This window comes from Aedes albopictus, chromosome 3 (genome assembly GCF_035046485.1).
Source record: "Aedes albopictus strain Foshan chromosome 3, AalbF5, whole genome shotgun sequence".
NCBI classification, from domain to species: domain Eukaryota; kingdom Metazoa; phylum Arthropoda; class Insecta; order Diptera; family Culicidae; genus Aedes; species Aedes albopictus.
In genome coordinates this window covers 146,747,839-146,766,956 of record NC_085138.1, presented here as the reverse complement: position 1 = coordinate 146,766,956, position 19,118 = coordinate 146,747,839, and the positions used below count along the sequence as shown (strand labels likewise).

The 19,118-nt window shown below is 39.5% G+C and overlaps 2 protein-coding genes across 3 annotated transcripts; one reads left to right on the top strand and one right to left on the bottom strand.

The window, feature by feature from the left end:
- The first annotated feature begins 2,089 nt into the window (after positions 1-2,089).
- Positions 2,090-18,536, top strand: LOC109424051 (uncharacterized). Its single transcript, XM_019699118.3, has 3 exons — positions 2,090-2,597; positions 17,359-17,958; positions 18,026-18,536. The coding sequence occupies exons 1-3, from the start codon at positions 2,211-2,213 to the stop codon at positions 18,401-18,403; spliced, it is 1,365 nt and encodes a 454-aa protein (XP_019554663.3). The 5' UTR covers positions 2,090-2,210; the 3' UTR covers positions 18,404-18,536.
- LOC115261199 (uncharacterized) lies at positions 5,198-13,938 on the bottom strand. Of its 2 annotated transcripts, XM_062857043.1 has the most exons (7): positions 13,507-13,938; positions 13,299-13,437; positions 9,851-10,196; positions 9,363-9,462; positions 8,964-9,296; positions 8,793-8,907; positions 5,198-8,726 (listed from the first exon to the last, which is right to left on the bottom strand). In XM_062857043.1, the coding sequence occupies exons 3-7, from the start codon at positions 10,141-10,143 to the stop codon at positions 8,257-8,259; spliced, it is 1,311 nt and encodes a 436-aa protein (XP_062713027.1). In that variant the 5' UTR covers positions 10,144-10,196; positions 13,299-13,437; positions 13,507-13,938; the 3' UTR covers positions 5,198-8,256. The 2 variants fall into 2 exon arrangements, with proteins under 2 accessions (XP_062713027.1, XP_062713026.1); XM_062857042.1 differs by having other exon boundaries at positions 9,851-13,437.
- Positions 18,537-19,118: the final 582 nt, after the last annotated feature.

The following is a 19,118-nucleotide window of genomic DNA, read 5'->3' as shown; positions in this document are numbered from 1 at the left end:
AGATGAGCTGAAGTTTACATAATTATAATTACTAAAATTTACATAATTAATAATTACTTTGCTTGAATTTTACTTCAATGCGCATGGATTTTTATTTAGATCACTCAAATACCATGTATAATACCCAAGGTAACTGTTAAGCTGCTAGTACACAGGGTCAAATATTTGTCCGAAAAGAAACCAATGCTCAAACATCTTGTTTGACTCGATCAAATTTTCATTAGTGTCAAACTGATGTTGTTTCTTGAGTTCTTTTCTTGTCAAATATTTGACCCTGTGTACTACTGGCCTTAAATCTAGGGAAATGAGTAAAATTCAGTGCGTGGAAAGCAAATAATCTTCAAGTGTGAATAAGCTATTTTACGAGACGTTCTACCGGTGGGCCGCTCATTGTTAGTGTTTACATTTGATATTTGTGTTTTCGCGAAAAGTATTGTGCGTTTAGCACTAAATTGATTTCCGAAAAAACTTCATCGACTTCCGCTGCCTTTCCTATGCGTTAAACATAACGTCGGAAGTAGTGCGCTGTACAGTAAATCTGGTTTTCTATACAGCGCACTACTTCCGACGTTATGTTTAACCGAAGACGGCTAATAACAAGACAGACATCTACCCTGTTGCTCCATATACTTTGGGAGCTACAAGCACACTAGCGCCGCGAACGACTTCAGGGAACAACATCATGCATGAGTGTGCGTGTGATACTACAATTTATGTGTACGTATTAGCATGTAGGGTGGGGCGGGGCAAGATGGGTCGCATAAGGATGGATCACCATAACTTTGTAAATACAAATCGTATTGGTTTGTATTCATCCGCTACTCTTTAATACACTAGTTAGCTATGCTAAAAGTCGATAAAAAGTTTATTAAATACAAAATATGATGTTAAACGAGCAATTTTAAAAAGTGATCGATTTTGCACCGTGAAAAAAGTGCGGGGCAAGATGGGTCACCTTTTAAGTAATTCACATTTTCTCAACGAAAAACGTCAAAATATAAGATTTGTTCCGCATTCATATATGCTCCATATCCATACTGAATAAACAAGAGCTACTAGTAAACATTTTATAGATTTATTTGGAATTTAAAAAACTTTACGATTTGAGTGGTCCTAAGGCGTCTTGAAAATCGATGTTTTCACTAAAAAATTATCATAATTTTATGTTATAATTTTGAGTGTTCATTCCGCTTGATTGAAGTCATTTATGAGATAGTCTTGTAATAAAAAATAAATAACTTTTGAATGCTCCAAAAATACGTTCAAAATTGAAGGTGACTCATCTTGCCCCGCGGCCGTTTATATGGAGATTATATGGAATGTATCGCATAAGAAAAATGGCTAAAAACCATTTTATTTTTTATTTCCAATGAGAGTGAATAATTTTTCAATCAATGCCCCAAACTTTTGTATATTCATGCTGGTCATCTAACAAAATTATTAATCTAAACAAAACATGAGCAATGCGCCCAAAAATGGCACTGACCCATCTTGCCCCGTGACCCATCTTGCCCCGCCCCACCCTACACGCACACAATCATGTTTTAATGTTCCTGTGAATCGTTGAGGGCGTTCCAACCATGTCGCCTGCGACAGAGTGGGAGCTGGCTGTCTTGTTATTAGCCGTCTGCGGTTTAACGCATAGGAAAGGCAGCGGAAGTCGATGAAGTTTTTTCGGAAATCAATTTAGTGCTAAACGCACAATAGCATAACATGTGGTGAGCGCTAATCAGATTTTTGCTGGCAGAGATGTTTCGGTTTCTAATGCGGCATGTATGAATCCCCCGAGCTGTATGATGTCACTAGTAGATGAAAAAACATCCCCACGGTCTACGGATATTAATTATAGTGGGCCGATTGACGCATTTTTGCAGATAAATGAACCCCGTTTATTGGATGGGCCCGTATCACATGTTATGCTAACGAAAATGTAAATAAATGGGCCCACCGGTTGGACTTCAAAGCTGGTAAACATTCAAAAAACAGCTGATTTGAAACGTCTCATAAAATGCCTTATTACGAAAAACTTCATGTGCAACTTTTTGTATGACGGATGTTTAGCGTGATCCTTTGGCTGGCTGTCAAACGCCAGGAGTCAAACCAAAACAAAAATGCAAATGGTCGCAACGCAAGTTCGCCACTATTTTGCTCCGCGCTTCAAATTTTTGAAAAATTACCCTTGCAAAGTGTCCGCCAGACCCCGGGAATAGATGTGGAAGTATGTCTCGCGTCGTATCCGTGATGTGTGCGATCGAACCTACAACACCGTACTAGACGTTCGCCGGCCGTGGCAGTGCGGCGGAGAACGTTTGTGCAACGAAGGAAACCATTCGGGAGGAGGAGATGGACAACAGCAGCAGCAGCAGCAACAACAACAACCCCAGCAGGATGACAAGGTTCCCCAGCAGCAGCTGGGACGTGCCACTGTTGGTGGTACCCGTAATGGGTCCTACTGTTTGCTGAATGTGGTCCGCAATCAGTTGGAGTTGAATCGTGAGAAGCAGAAACACTATGGAGCTGGCGGATCCCGGAAGGAGGGATTCCGTCGGAAGGAATTCTGTCCGTTTCAGCCCAGCTGGCTCGGGGCGATTACTTGGGTAAGTTTAAAGGTCAAGCGATCTTTCGAGGTAAAAGCAACAAAGAGCGGAGATTTATTGTTGCTGACCTCGATATTGAGATGAGGAGAAAATGTGACGACTTAAGGATCGAAGAGTGAATTTGCACTTTGGTGCTAATCGTTTGATAATTAACATTTGTAAATTAGCAAAAATAATTGTTACATTTTACGGAGTAGAGTTTCAAAGATGGACAAAATCATTTTGTGAATGTGTTTACATATTACTAAAATTTGATAAACATTATTTTTATTGTCTTGTTTATCAGTTTACCGTGATATGGCATAGCTTTGTACAAATACAAGTATGTTCCGTTTTTGTCACTAGGGGACCCCGGAGCAAAAATGACACCGGGGTAAAAAGGAAACCCTTTGATCTCTCTATGAACCGTAATGATATAGGCATAATTGATTACTGCTGAACCTTTTCCACAGCCTTGTAATGTAATATTTAGTGATGTACCGAATATTCGGCTGGCAATTTTTTTTCTCCCACAAAAAAAATTCAACATGCTGCAACTTTTCATAGAATGCATCAAAAAATCTCAAATTTTGACTGTTTGTCAACCTATTATATGTGCATCATTGGTACAAATTTGGGCTCGGTTGGGTCACCTTTCGCAAAATTAGAACCGTTCGGGTAAAACACTATTTTTTAGACAACTCATTTTTGAGCTGTCATATTTCGGAAGCCAGTAAACCGAATTGAATGAAATTTTGAACGTAAACGAATAATATGTATATGCTTCACAAACGATTAAAACATCGGTACTTTTTAAACTTTGAAAAAAGTTATCATGGATTGACACTTTTTGGATTTTTCTCGAAAAAATATAATTTTTTTACATCAATGTCAATAAATTTTAGTGTTGATATCCAAAGATTTTCCACTTCTGTTCTCAAGTTATCTCTAATCAGATATATTAGAGCCTATTTAGATTGAAGAAAGAACACATTTAGTAATTTTTGTGTGGTATTGTAAATTTGACTTATTTTCCTCTATATGGGTAACAATTTCAATCCGGTATAACATAATTCGCCGTGAGAAAATATAACATTTTATAGCGTCGTATTAAGTATCAATATATTGTTGATAAACGTTAAAAATTTCGTTCAATTCGGTTCACTGGTTTCCGAGATATGACAGTTCAAAAATAAGTTGTCTAAAAAATGGTGTTTTACCTGAACGGTTCTAACTTTGCGATACATTAATCAATCGTGCCCAAATTTGTACCAATGATGCACATATAATAGTAGAGTGGGTCATCGTTTATATGGAAAAGTGAAAAATTCAATGGTATCCCATCAGATCAAAGCTTTTTTGATACCATTTCAGGACTCAAATAAGTGTGCAAAATTTGGGCACGATCGGTTATGTCTACGTTTTGCGCATCGCGATTGAAGTTTGTATGGGGTTTTACATGAGAAAACACACTTTTTTGCATTTCTCTCATAACAAGCCCGAATTTTTCTAAAACCGTGTAACCGTTAAAGTGAAAACATAGCCTAGGGTGTCCTGAAAAACTTTGTCGAAGACTGCAAAGTGATCTGATGCTTATAAAAAAAATTATAGCGTTGGCATTGCTTGGTGAAACATCATGATTTTGTTGCTATTGTTATTCCTTTACATGTTAAAACATAAACACATGCATGCGGTTCGTTGGTTATAACTATTTTCACAAGCATCGGATCGCTTTGCGGTCTTCAACAAAGTTCTTCAGAACATCCTAGGCTTTCAATTTACACTATCGGTTAAAAAATTTCAGACAAACTTTTTCAACATATGGCTAAAATGCAAAAAAGTATGTTTTCCCATACAAAATCCCATACAAATTTCAGTTGCAATGCGCAAAGTGTAGACGCAGCCGATCGTGCTCAAATTTTGCACAGATACTCAGGACCCGAAACGGAACCAAAAAAGCTTTGATCTGAGAAAACGCTTCGGATGACCCACACTAATATAATAGGTTGACAAACAGTCAAAATTTGAGATTTTTTGATGCACTCTATGAAAAGTTGCTGCATGTTGAATTATTTTGTGGGAGAAAAAAAGTTGCCTATCACAAACATTTTGGCCATCCCCTGTATGTTCCGTTTATGTCATTATCCGTTTTTGTAACTAGGAGACCCCGCAGCAAAAATGACACCGGGGTAAGAAGGACACCCTTTGATCTCTCTATGAAACGTAATGGTGGGTAGTTGACCAACTTTCATTTTTTTAAATATGCCGTTAAATCAGTGTCCGATGGGAATCATCAGAGTGTTATCGTCTGTTTGTCTGTGATACACTATTTTCAGGGAGTCGAGAAAATTTTCTCGACCGGAACGGGAATCGAACCCGCCATCTCCGGATTGGCGATTCATAGCCCTAACCACTAGGCTAATTGGAGTTAAATCTGTGAGGAACAGGACTTTAGTCTAGAATCCTGAAAAAAAAAACTAACGATTCCCGTAAAAGAGACTCCAAGGAATCCCATCCATTCTGAAGGCTTCCACAAAGCAGAGATGGCATTTCACCGTAGCGATTCACTGCGGCGTCAGTTTATCGACCACACTGGGGATAGGAACATTTTTCACCACACCAAGAAGCCAGTTTCTCTTGTTTTGGGTGGTAGGTAGACCAAGCGCTAGTGCGTGCTCTTGCTCGTCCGCCTTGGATCGAGTGTGGCTCACTCTTTCGCGCGCATCGCTCTCCGGCGCTCTCCCGTGTTTTCACCCAGCAGTCACCGAATTATCACCATGGTGTCGCCGGGGCGAGAACTCTCCGGCGTTTCACCGCAGCGCGCACTCTGGCGCAAAAACCTCACTGGAGCGCGCACCCGGGTGATTTTTTACACTTTCACCGAAGAGAATCTGAAATCGCTCTCGCCGCACTGTTGTGTGGCCTAGTGCTCAGGGAGATTTATTTCTACCCACCAAGCTTGCGTGCATCCGAATCGCAGTGGTGGATCCACATATAAGAGAAGGGCTCCTGTTCAGATGCACAGCGTGAGTGGTGTATTTTCTATTTCTCTTTCCCACACTGAGGATATGGACATCTCTGCCACAAAGAGCTCTTGAAAGAGTTTCTGCAGGATTTCTATGTGCGTAACTACTGCGCATTTGTCCCCTAAGCTTCAATGTCGTGCATGCTCGTTATGTACTCTAGCCTGCGTGCACGGTATTGGTATTGGAGGGAGCAAACCGCTGTAGTTACGTGCACGAGGACTCCTAGAAGGAAATTGTGAAGAATTCACACACGGAATTTATGAATGATTCAGACAAAGAAATTCTTGATGATTTTTGAAGGAACTTCTGCAGGATCCCAGAAATAACTCCCGGAAGATTTCTATAGAGAACACCAGGGGGCTCCAGGAGGAGCTTCTGGACAATTTGCCGAAGAAATCCCTGGAGGAATTAGGGTTACCATCCGTCCTGATTTAGCAGGACATGTCCTGATTTTCGACTAATTTTGGCCAAAATTTCTTAACAAATCCGATGAGTAAATTGCTTGGGACTTGACAAATCTTTCATTTGACGAACTCTTTGTTCGACATCTCCCTATCAACTAGATTCGGATTTCCCTTGGGATTTGCTTTATAGTGCTTTATCTGACGATAGCGATCACCATCGATTCAAAACAAATCGATATAGCATAGCATAGCATAGCATAGCCGACCGTACACATCCTGGGGTGGCTGTCGATAGAGACGTTCAATGCGCCAGAAAAGATGCCTGGGACTTGACAAACCTTTCATTGAACGACCTCGACACCTGGCCAGGTCCTTACGATCAGCGGGGATGGGGAGGAAATGTTGATTAGATATCTACTCAGAATATGTCCAAGAACTTGGCCCACTTCATAGATATCTGGAGTTGGATTTTGGATAGGAATTTATGGGACGCTTTCCTTGGCGAGAAAGCAAACTTTTGGCATATTTACGAATATAGTAGGTTATTGAAATTTTCATTTACCTGAATAGATCTGAAAGTAATAATTAGTTATACTAATAAAATGGCTAGATCTCACCAAACTGGATCATTTTTCTGCTGATTGCTTCCAAAAATTCCATTTTCTTATGATGAGACCTTCTTCCTTCTTCCTCAACAGGCCATGTCGTCTCAGCAGGGGGTATTACCGGTCTCAACTGGAAAATTTCCTCCCAGGAATAGAGATTGTTGAACTTCAGAGTTAAGCTTTCCAATTGGTCGGGAACCTTGCAGTTTGCCGTTGACGCCGATCCGCAGCAGCATTAAAATTTTAATTCAGCCAAATCTAATATCTTCAAGTTGAGTAGAAAATGACGGACGCGAAAAAACTGGCTGCCGAAATTTTCGACACGTCAACACACGCGCACAGACTACTTCGATCCTTTTTTCACATTTAGTTGTTTTTGACTTCACCATCGATTCAAAACAAATCGATATCGATAAATATCGAAAATCTCTCCCTGGTTGACCGGTCAGACTTAAATAAATTATACCCAACTAGCTGTCCCGGCAAACTTTGTCTTGCCAAGTTGTGGTGGTTTGACAATTGTCAAGGTCATTGCAGCATGGCACTCTAGATTGGTTTCATTTCGATCGTGTCGGTTTTCTTCCCCGGTCATAAAAAGCAGTACTTTATCAATTTTCTTACTTTTTCAGTTATTTTTCGTAACTTTTTTTACAGCCACCATGAATACGAATCAAACCATGCAAGAGTCATGCTGATCGGTTTATCCGTTCTTGAGTTTTGTTGCCTCAAAGGAACTTCAAACTCATTTTTATATATATAGATTATTTGTTTTTCATATTGAAAATCTGATGGCATATGTACAATGTGCATTTAGTAAAAAGAGTAGTACACGGAAAACCGATTTTACTCAATTTTGGGTTGTTTTGACTCAACACCGCACTACGGCCCAATAAGCCAATTTTGGGTATAAGTGGATTTACCTAATTTTGAGTAAACTGCCGATAGTCTCCGATGGGTAAATTTGATCGCTCGAAAAAAAGTTTAAAGATAGTAAAATATACCTACCTTTGGGTAAAATTTATCCACCAAGAAAAATGCATTTTTTCATCATTTTTGTCAAAATCTAATGAAATAAATGATTTATCGTTTAGTAAAGTGTTGCGTGTAGTTAAACAAGCTTCACTAAGAGTGAATTCGGAAGCGCTTTATAAAACTCGAGCAGGTTTTGGAAGTGGGATACGGTGTTTATTGTAGATTAGAAAGTTTTGTAGCCCCTCTTCTCGGGAATTTTGAGTTGGCATTGAATTTTTAATGAAAAAAATGGCCCAACTGGTATACGACCAGTTGGGCATCATTTATTTTTTGGTGGCACTTTTTCACTATAACTCATATAATTTTCTACAAATTGACCTAATTTTGTGTACATCCATTTCTAAGGCAAACGACTTCGTAAATCAATCAACAGCATCATTAACTATAGCCATCACAGTTTCATACAGGTTTCCTTATTGAAAATAAAAGACATAATTTGAAATATCTTACATACTAGGTAGACGGATTAATGTTTTTGTTTTTATGTTTATTTTACAGTTTCAATACCATTGAGTACAAATGCATTAACAACATAAGTTTTGATGAGTCAGTTGAAAATTGTAACAAAACAAGAAATTCATTATAACAATGAAAATGTCCCTCATGTTTCAATTCAAGTTTCGGGATTATTGAGAAATTCCTCAAACCGCTGGGTCAAATCTGTAACAGCTTTGTATTTGCTGCTGTTTGCGGTTCGCCATACATTTGTTGCGATGATTGAATCAAGTTTTCGCAACAAAACTGGTACTTTCACTCCGAAGACACGAAATGATTTGAAAAAGATTTCAACTGCTCTAACGGACGAGTTTCCGCAGGGCACAACAGTTCTATCAATAACGAAATAATAATTTCCCTTCTTGAAGCGTTCGGCAACGCAGATCATATGCGGTTCTCCAGATACTGTTTGCGACTGCTTAACCGCCAGCAGCTCGTCGAATCCTGGTTGCGTCTCAGTGAAGGTGATCCACCTAATTAGGGGTTCTGCAGCCAGTTCTCCGAGGGTAGCATTTTGTAAAGACGAAGATCGTTTCACGCCCTTGTTCGACAACACCTTCAGAAGCCTCAATGCTCCTCTGATAACATCTACATAGGAGAAATATTAAAAGTAAACAATAATACTACATACTTCATTGCTTTTACATTGCTTACCATCTTCGACCTCGGAACAGCTAGTCTTGTCGCACAATAACCCCATGCGGAGCACCGTGTTTAAAGAAGGTCCATCCGCTGGTTCCTCGTTGAGCCGATTGTATGCCTGAAGGATCTATAGAAACGAATTATTTAATTGGGATGCCTATAATATGCGAGAATTATACTTACCATTTCACCCTCATAAGAGAGAAAGTGTGGCAACGTCTTGATGATGTTATGGAATTTGCTTTCAGCCTTTTTTTGCAACATTGACTCATGCAAATCGTGGACTTGAGCCATGCCATCAGCGATTGCCTTAGCATTTGTAGGAGTTGGACTCAGAGCAGAAATATGGGCGGCAATATTGATGTGGTCATCAGTAACGACTATGTGCTTTTTCTTCCCGCGTCGAAACTTGCGGTCCTCGGGTGGTACGTCTTTACGCATATTTGCTACCCTTGTTTCGATCAGTCCTGTGTGACAGCCGGTGACCAATCCGCCGTGAATCCAAAAGAAGTATGACTGAAATAATAATATATTTATTTATGCTCATTATATTATTATATACAAACAAAAAAAAAAAAATACCTCAGCCGGTGCATTTTCCGAAACACGAGTGTTTTTCAAATGGGGAAATTCTTCCAGGATTCGTACAGCCAGCTGCTGCTTTTCATGGCGCGAGGGATACCTTAAATCAAACCATTTATTTGTTTACGAAACAATGCTATTGAAGCTTAATGGCAACTTTTATCTCAAAATTTGGCCACATGAAATTAAAAAAAAAACTGAATTCAGGAGTGGCGATACTAGTTTTACCAAGCCAAAATAAATATCAAAAAAAAAAACGCAAAAAGACTAAAAAACACGATAAAACCCACAATAGCTATGGGATATTTCAGGTTGGAAAGAGGGCGAACGACCCCCAGCCTAAATTCATTTGGTTAATTCTTAGAAAACAATACAACTGTTTCCGCATGATTTTACTTAGTTTTTCAAAGATTTCGACACAAATTTGCAATCATATGACCATTGAAGTGCCGTGCTTTGTTAATTCTAATTTTTTATCACAAACCTACCTCTTTCCGTGAAATATCATATCACCAAAGAAATGATCGGTTAGTATGCGGTTCATCTGAAGCAGCTTCTTAGAGTTAGGAACCGATCCACAGTCCAGCTCTTTCGTCAGAGTCTTCAGGAATTTTCCATTTTTTTCAAGAACAGATCGAACTGATTCCGCTCTTAACTCGTGCAGAGATTCGTTTTGATCGTTATTCGCAACATTCTCGTCCTGGCTTTCAGCAAACTCACGGTTACGATCAATAAAATTAAGGATGATCCGGCGTGGGCCAACTTCTGTTATATCCATCATCGTGAGGTCTTCTGCGCTTAAATCCCACAACGAGATATCATTGACGAGGTTGCCTAAAAAGATATAAAATTGAAACAAAACACAAGTTCGTATATTTTGTTAAGTACAGTCAACTTTCGGTCGTTGGGCTACGTTTAGGTGGGCTACGTTTTAACTGGGCGCCCGTTAGGATAGCCCAGTTAAAACGAAGTTAAACATCACTTTTTGACGAGAAGCATGATTTGTCAAGGTTGGTAGCCCTGAATCTCTATCGTTAGAGATTATTTGGCAGCTCAAAACTCAGCCCACCTAGTGAAAGTCTTTCACTAACTGGGCTACGAGTTTAGTGCAACGAACGAAAGTTGACTGTAATGGAAAAAGTGCTCAGAAAAATTATTATGGTAAGATTTTCTGGAGGAATACCTAAAGAAATTCCTGGAGTTATCCCAGGAGAAATTGCTGGTGAAATTTAAAAAAAACATCCTGAACAAATACCTGTGGAACTCCATGGAGGAATTCCTGGAGGAATTTCTCGATGAATTCCTGGAGTAATTCCTGGAAGAGTGCCGCTAGAAATTTCTTTAGAATTCCTAGAAATTTCTTTGGAATTCCTTTAGGAATCCCTGTAGAAATTCCAGAAGGTATTTCAAAAAGAAATTCTGAAGGATTTTTTGGAGGAATTCCTGGATGTATTCCCGAAGGAATTCTTTGAAGTATTTTTGGAGAAATATTTTAGGCTACCAGAAGGAATTCCTGGTGAAATCCGCGGAGGATTTTCTGGAGGAATACTTGAAGAATTCCTTAAGAAATCCTTAGAGAAATTCTTGAGAACTTCCTGGAGGAATTTCTCGAGGAATTCCTGGAAGAGTTCCGTGAGAAATTTCTTTAGGATTTTTTGGAGGAATCTGTGGAGCTATTCCTAGAGGAATCCCTGGAGGAAATACTGCAGAAATTCTGGCAGACATTTCTAAAACATTTTTCCTAGAAGAATTTTCAGGAGGAATTCTTAGAGTATTTACTAGAGGAATTCCTGGAGGAATTATTTGAAGAATTTCTGGAAAAATATATATTAGTCTTCCTGGAGAAATTTCTGGAGGAATGTCTAAAGCAACTTCTGGAGGAATTTTTGGAGATTTTTTTTGATGAATTTCTGAAGAAATTTTTTAATGAATCCCAGAAATTCTTGGAAAAGTTCCGGGAGACATTCCTTTAGGATTCTCTAGAGCAGTTCTAGCAGAAATTCCTAGCGGATTTTCTGAAGGCATCCTTGGAGGAATTCCTGTAAGAATTTCAGAAGGAATTCCTGTAGTTCTTCCTCGAGAAATTACTGAAACAATTTCTGGAGGAATTTCTGAAGGAATTTTACAAGGATTATCTGAAGAAATTCATGGATGAATCCTCGGAGGAATTCCTGAAGAAATTCCTTGAGAGTTTCCTGGATAATTTTCTGGAAAAATCCATGGAGGAACCCCTGCAGGAATTTCCCGAGCAATTCCAGAAGGAATTTCTCGAGGAATTCCAGGAGGAATTTCTGGAAGACATCCGTAATTCCTTTAGGATTTTTGGAGGAATCCGTGGAACAATTGCTGGAGGAATCCCTGGAGAAAATATTGGAGGAAATCTGGCAGACATTCCTAGAGGATTTTTCCTAGAAGAAATTTCATGAGGAATTTCTGGAGTATTCACTGGAGGAATTATTTGAGGCATTTCTGGAGAAATATATGAGGCTTCCCAGAGAAATTACTGGAGGAATTTCTGAGGGAACTTCTCGAGGAATTTCTGGAGATTTATTTTGAGGAATTCCAGAAGAAATTCATTAATGAATACCTGGAGGAATTCCTGAAGAAATTCCTGTAAAAAATCCTGGAGAAATTCCTGGAGGATTCCCTAGAGGAATTGCTCGCGGAATTCTTCGACGAATTCTAGGAAGGGTTCCGGGAGAAATTTCTTTAGGATTTTCTGGAGAAATATGTAGAGGAGTTTTTGGAAATCCCTGGAGGCATCTTGGAGAAATTTCTGGAGGAATTCTTCGAAGAATTTTTGGCGTCTTGGAGGAATTCATGCACAAATCCTTGAAGGAATCTCTGTCGAGATAATGATATTAAAGTTTCGCATTGCCTTGAAATGTCACCATCCGAAGCCTTCTCCAGAATCCCAATATGAAGTACTAGGCGGTGTTAGCACCATAGCATGTTGAAACCTTGTTCTTGTGAATTGAGTTTTTAAATTTTGAAAAACTTATTGATTTTATAATTTTATACGAAAGAGCACCGTTTTCCGAGCCAGTGTGATTTTTTTCAGATTTTTAGAACTTCATTTTGATACCTAAAATCAATTTTGAAGAAATTTTGCTGTCAAACATTTGACAGACGGGCAAATGTTTGACAGCACCTCCCAGTACAAAATCCGTCAAGGGGTGATTCATCAAATCGTTCCCATACAAACTTCAAAATGGGTTTTAAATAGGTTCCCAGGCTTCAATTAAAGAAGCCAATTCATATTGCATGTAACACTATGATTCTATTTTGCACCATAACTATATATTGCACCCTATTGCACCATAATTGTAGTGCCCCCCTCTAAGCAAGAACCCTGCGCACGCTAGTGCACATGAATAAATTCAAAATGAAATTTACAATGCAATACAAATTCTCCCAGAAACTGGCAATGGCATTTCTCAACACAAGGAATCCTCACAAGAATTGCCGAAGTAAAATAATAAACTTCGCAATGATTTTTCATTGGGCCAAACTGAATCGATTTCGTTTCATCGATAATCTCTTTCACTAATAACTTGGTCTAAAGCTAAATCATTATTCTTCTTGTTTCGGTAGCTAGAAGTAGTAGTTTCTTTCGTATTTTAACTAAAAAAACATTGGAAAACTTAACCCCTATATGTATATGATTCTATGGAACATAAAACAGAGTTTGGGACCACGTGGGCAGAGGGGCCTATTTTGAGAACTTCCCATATCCGTTTAACATGAATTTTTGTACACTAACTAGATACCGTACGTGTACATGTAAATCGTGCGAAAAATTTTCAAAAGTTTTAAATAGGTAAAAAAATAAAAATAGAATAATCTTGAAAAATACCCCAACAAATAGAATAACAGAAAGTAATGGTTTCTGGCACATGTAACAGTAGAAATTATATGGTAATTAATAACAGTTACCTGTGAGTTTTGCGTAGGTTCCACCATCCAATTTTTTTTTTAAGTCGATCCATTTTGTATGGTGATACTTTCAGTCCGGTATTGTAAAATCACTAGCAGATGTGCACCGGTCGCAAATATCGACACGCAGTAGCTGAAGCTAAAAAAGAAAACAAAAAACAGTATATGATCATTGAAATGGCATTGACACAATGATGACATGACTAACCTGGTAATGTAGAACAGGGGAAGACCCTGCAGAGTCAGGCTGGTACCACTCTACGGCTGCTTGTAGTGACCGATAATAACCGGGCTGAGCGGATGACTTTTTTTCCGGAAGCACGATGGTGGAGATGATTCTTTTGCCGGCTGATATTGACTACTGTTGAGGTTGTCTGCAGTGGCTGACCCCGATGGTACCGGGCCCTCAAAGCCGGACCTGCTCGCTTTGCTTGATCAGCGGTGATGGGTCCTGATGGAGGTTCGTATAATTCGACGGATACAGGATGAGGCTACTCGCCGACAGCTGATGGAGGCCCTCAATGCCGGAAAGGGCTGAGCGGACGACTTTTTATTCGGAAACAACAGCAGATGGATGCCAAGGACACGCCGGAGAGTACAATGTTTCGTCTGCTCAATCAGTAGTGACGAGGACGGAGGAGCCTAGTGACGAGGACGGAGGAGCCGAGGCAGATTTGGCCGTTGGTTGTTGCTGCTGGCAGATTAACGGATAAAAAATCAGTTGTGACTTGAATTAGCCTTAGAGGGATTTGACTTACCTGCTAAATAAGATATGTTTGATGAGTCACGCCGAAACCAGCCTGGGGTTGCTTGGTGTAGATGGAAGCCGTGACGGATCTGAATGACCAGCGCTATTGGACGTGATGATATTGGGTTTTGTCAAGGTTACATACACCCCGATAACATCGGAGACAACAAAGCTGGGCCTGTTTACTTCGTGGCGGTGACGGTGACGAAGGATCCGATACTTCAGCGGATTGTTGTTGCTGACGGAGAATCGAATTCAGCGGAGACAGGCTGAGGTTGCTCGTCGGCAGCTCATGGAAGCTCCGAAAACACCGGCGACTTGGCGATTCCTGTCCTGTTCTCCTAGCTAGTCCCAGATCGGAATCGACTCCCGAAGAATTATAACCGAAACGCCGGACCGATCAAATACGAACCGGTTCCCAAGTTGTTTTTTTATTTTTATTGCCGAAAAACGCCGCGGCAAACACTCGCGATCCACTTGGTTTGAAAACAAAAACTACAATGGCAGCGTCGTGACCAAGCTGAAAACACTGAGAGAATTTTCAACCAAAATTAAGTATTTTTCACCTAATTTGAAGAATAATCGATATAGTTCAATTTGGGTAGTTTTGAACTTCTAACCTTTTATAATGCAACTAAACAAAAATAAATCGAAAAATTACGAGCTGTTTATATGCTTTAACAATAAATCGTTCTTCCTATTATGTATGCATAAATGTTTATTTGACTTTTCTTTTTAGATATATTATGTCTTACAAACATGTTCAATATGACCAAAGTCCATTTTAACCTAATTTTGGGTAAAGGTCGATATACTCAAAAATTAAGTAAAATTGACATAATTGACATTTTTATTTTTACCCAAAATGGCACTATAATCAATATACTTAATTTTGAGTTTTTTATACTTATTTTTTGGGTATTTTTTTTTCTCCGTGTACACGCTATGTCCAAAGGGAAGTATTATGAATTCGTTTCTGAATCTTTTTGTACTATCAATGAATTGTTTGTTAAATAATATGCACAGCGTTCCACACTCCACACAATCGCCAAGACCACGTTTGGTCTTGTTAGCATTTCGTATCTGCTTCCGTCAATGCCTTCTATGCGCATGTGATCAGTCTCGGCGTTTCTTTAGATCACTTTGAACAAGTACTGCTCCCAAAACCAGTAGGAAAAGCATCAACGTACAATTCTATGTCATTGTTATAGTTGAAATGATCGAGCTTCGTTATAGATTTCAAAGCCTCGGTCAACAGATAATTAAATGCTTCTTTATCCTAATTCGTCTAATACAAATTGTACCTCAATTCCCGTAACTTTACGGTCTTGTCTGATCCTTGGGAAATGCACCTTTAGAAGAAATATTTAAATTAATGATATTCTTTATTTAGGAAGAATATTTGAAGGGGTCTCCAGTTAGCCTAGTGGTTAAGGTTACGGATCGCCAATCGGGGACGGCGGGTTCGATTCCCGTTCCGGTCGTGAAAATTTTCTCGACTCCCTGGGAATAGTGTATCATTGTACTTGCCTCACAATATACAAATTCATGCAATGTCAGGCAAAGAAAGCCCTTCAATTAATAACTGAGGAAGTGCTCAAAAAGAACACTAAGTTGAAATGGGGCAGGCCAAGTCCCAGTGGGGACGTAGAGCAATAAAGAAGAAGAAGAATTTGAAGGCTTGTGCTACTTTTCCCCGAATGTCGTTTCCCCGAAAAGACTATACATTACATTATTGTTCGAAATGACCACTTATCACAATCGTTAGTGTCAACTCTGTTCTTAAAAAACGAGCAGCAATGCGAAGGAGTCATATTACCGTTCTTCATTAAGCAGTTTTTCTTGAAGGTCTGAGGAGAAAAAATACAGCTTAAAAGAATTTCCAAAAAATAAAGAAGGGTGTGATTCGGCGAAATAGGCCATTCGAGCAAACGGCATTCGGGAAAAAATAGCACTGTCTTTCGAATCGCCCTAATAGTTTGTGGCTTGAACGTAATGCTATTTAACTTTCATCATATGTTGATGCTTGATGCTTGATAACCAATCATCGATCCCATCACTCGAAGACAGCAAGAACAGATTGGCCTCCAGCAAATCGCTTATATAGAACAAATCCGGTCAACATGAATAATCGAGTGACTCACAACAAGCAGGAGACACAAATTTAGCGAGTGCTGATAACGTTTATCGCCTGTCGTGGTGTTTATTTTCTTAAAGCATGTGAGAAGCCGATACATGCGTCACAAAGATGCTTCGCTACAACGCAAAACAAAAATACATCTGGATTGCACCGGAAGAGCTGGCTCTGAATGGAAGAATATCACGCTCAACGACGGTGTTCGAAGTTTCGTGAGATATTAATTTTCATATCGTTCAAAGATCATTCTTCTGATGGTTGATGGTCCGCAGGCCCTCGATTAAAGTTGAGCAGATGTATAACTGTTCCACCGAAACAATTTCCCAAGTTTTTTTTTTTTTCGAGGAAATATATGAACCCTTCTTTTTACATCATTGAAAATTTTCGGTGGAATGATTTTATTCTTGCGATGTTTCAGAATAAGTTGAGTTTTATTAATGAGAGCATTACAAATCTAAAAATATAAAAATAACCACAACTCATTTTAAAGCACTTCAACACTCCTGCGTTATATATATATATTTTTTTTCAAGAAAACTATTTCTGCGACAGAGAGTTTTCTTCTATTGAGTTTTCTTCAATCACTCTTCGAATGGTCGGATCATGCTTTTGAAATTCTCAATGATTTGGAATTTGTTTGCTCAAAATTAAAGAAGAATTCCAAAACAAAACGGATTTTTTTATGTCTTTATTATCGAGACTTTCAGCCCAAGGCTGGTTCGTCTCCAAGTAACAAAACGGAATTAGATATACTTAAATTGAATAGAAAGTCATCGTCAATTATGTAGGTGCGGCTGTTATTTTTATGGATTACACAAATCTGCTTCTAGCTACGCCACTGCTTACATGTTCAAATGTTTTCAAAAATTGTACTTCAATTAATTTTTAAATATTTAGGTGTTATTTATGTACTTGACACAAATGAACCATAAGGAACGAAAGTTTTCATCGAATTATAAACCGAGGCAGTTTTATCAAAACGATGTAAAAAAGTCAACATTCAATGGACATTTTATGATAACGAAATAAATCGTAAGTTGGTCACATTTTCTCCTATCAATATTTGAATTGGATAACACTGCGAATTTTGCACCTTTACATCACTATATTCCAGCAAGGTGTAGAATGCGCAAACATTATTACATTTAAGTACTCACTAACTGTTCCATCCACAGACTGGTGCCATTATTTGCGGTTGGTACACAAGCCAGCTGATTTGTCTGAATCGTCGTACCCACCCCTGGGAAGGGCCCAAATGCCTTCCGTATCTGATTTCGTCCGCCCACAAACTTCCCCGCGATTTGCAAAACGGTCGCTTTTCGAATTGCTTCCCTTTTTCTACCCCACCGTCCCCATCACTCGAATCAGTCCCTGAGGCCCAGCAGCAATCCACCGTCCCCAGTTTCCTAGGGTTGCCCATACCCACGGCCAAACCCAGCCGGCTGTCGGAGTATGACTTTGACGAATATTGCCGAATTTTTGAAATCAACAACGATGGCCAAGCACAGTCCAAACAGCAATTGGATGAGCACGTTACGGTACATCAACTTCGTCCGGAGCCGAAAGCTCCCACAATCGAAACGGCTATGGAAAATCTGGTGTCCATAATCGGCGAAATCGAGTACCAACTGGGAGTTCAGAATCAGGAGCTCGGGGACTACAGGACCGCGGTTTCCCATTGGAAGCTGGGCACATCCCACCAGCATGCCGGTGCTGCCTTCAATCTGGGAATCTGCTATGAGCAAGGGTTCGGAGTCAAGAAAAATGCTCGTGTGGTAAGATCCTTTAGCTTTCACTAAAACCCGTGTGACACAGTCCCACTAACTTCGGTTTATCCCGTAGGCGATGGAATGCTACCATTTGGCGTCAACCTTGGGTCATGCTCAAGCCATGTACAACCTGGGCGTTTACTATGCTCGTGGTCTCGGTGGACTGCGTCGCAGTCGCTCCATGGCGAAAAAGTGCTTTACGGCGGCCGCCGATTTGGGTCTGGAGGATGCAATCGTTGCCCTGGGTTCCAGGTACAACAAGCAACCGTCAAGACGTAGTTCCGTGTTCGTTGGTTCGCCACCGGGCTCTCCACAGTCGATGACCGGTGGCGGTTTGAACGATTTCAAGTTTGACTATGAGATAATCGAACGTATTGCCGGCTTTGATGTGGTCAAAGCGCCCGAGCAACCGGAACGACCGGAACTGCGTTTGGTGTCGGCAATGGCCTAATTATTGTTAGAAGGTGGAGCCCACATAATTATTATCATTATGATTTATCTTTATTGTTTATAAAACATGGTGTGAGCATTACTGATGAATACAAATAGTAACACAATACTTAATAAAAATGAATCAATTCGAATTGATAGCCTTTTATTTAATCCGAAACCCATGAGCATACGTATTTTACACAAGGAAATGGATGCAAAGTAGAACGCGAGTTCAAAGCGGTGGATTCCATCGCCAACACTCCATTCAAGTGCAACTTCACATCTATTATAGCGGCGGCGATAACATACAATAAACCTTGACTTGACTTGAAGGATGAGTTCTATGAGAGCTTTGACAAAGCCGTCTATAGACATAGGGTGGGGCGGGGCAAGATGGGTCACCTAAGGATGGATCACCATAACTTTGTAAATACAAATTGTATTGGTTTGAATTTGTCCGCTACTATTTAATACACTAGTATGCTATGCTAAATTCGATAAAAAGTTCATTAAATACAAAATATGATGTTAAACAAGCAGTTTTGAAAAGTGATCGAGTTTGCGCCGTGAAAAAAGATGGGTCACCTTTTAAGTAATTCACATTTTCTCAACGAAAAACGTCAAAATATAAGATTTGTTCCGCATTCATATATGCTCCATATCCATACTGAGTAAACAAGAGCTACTAGTAAACATTTTATAAATTTATTTGGAATATAAACAACTTTACGATT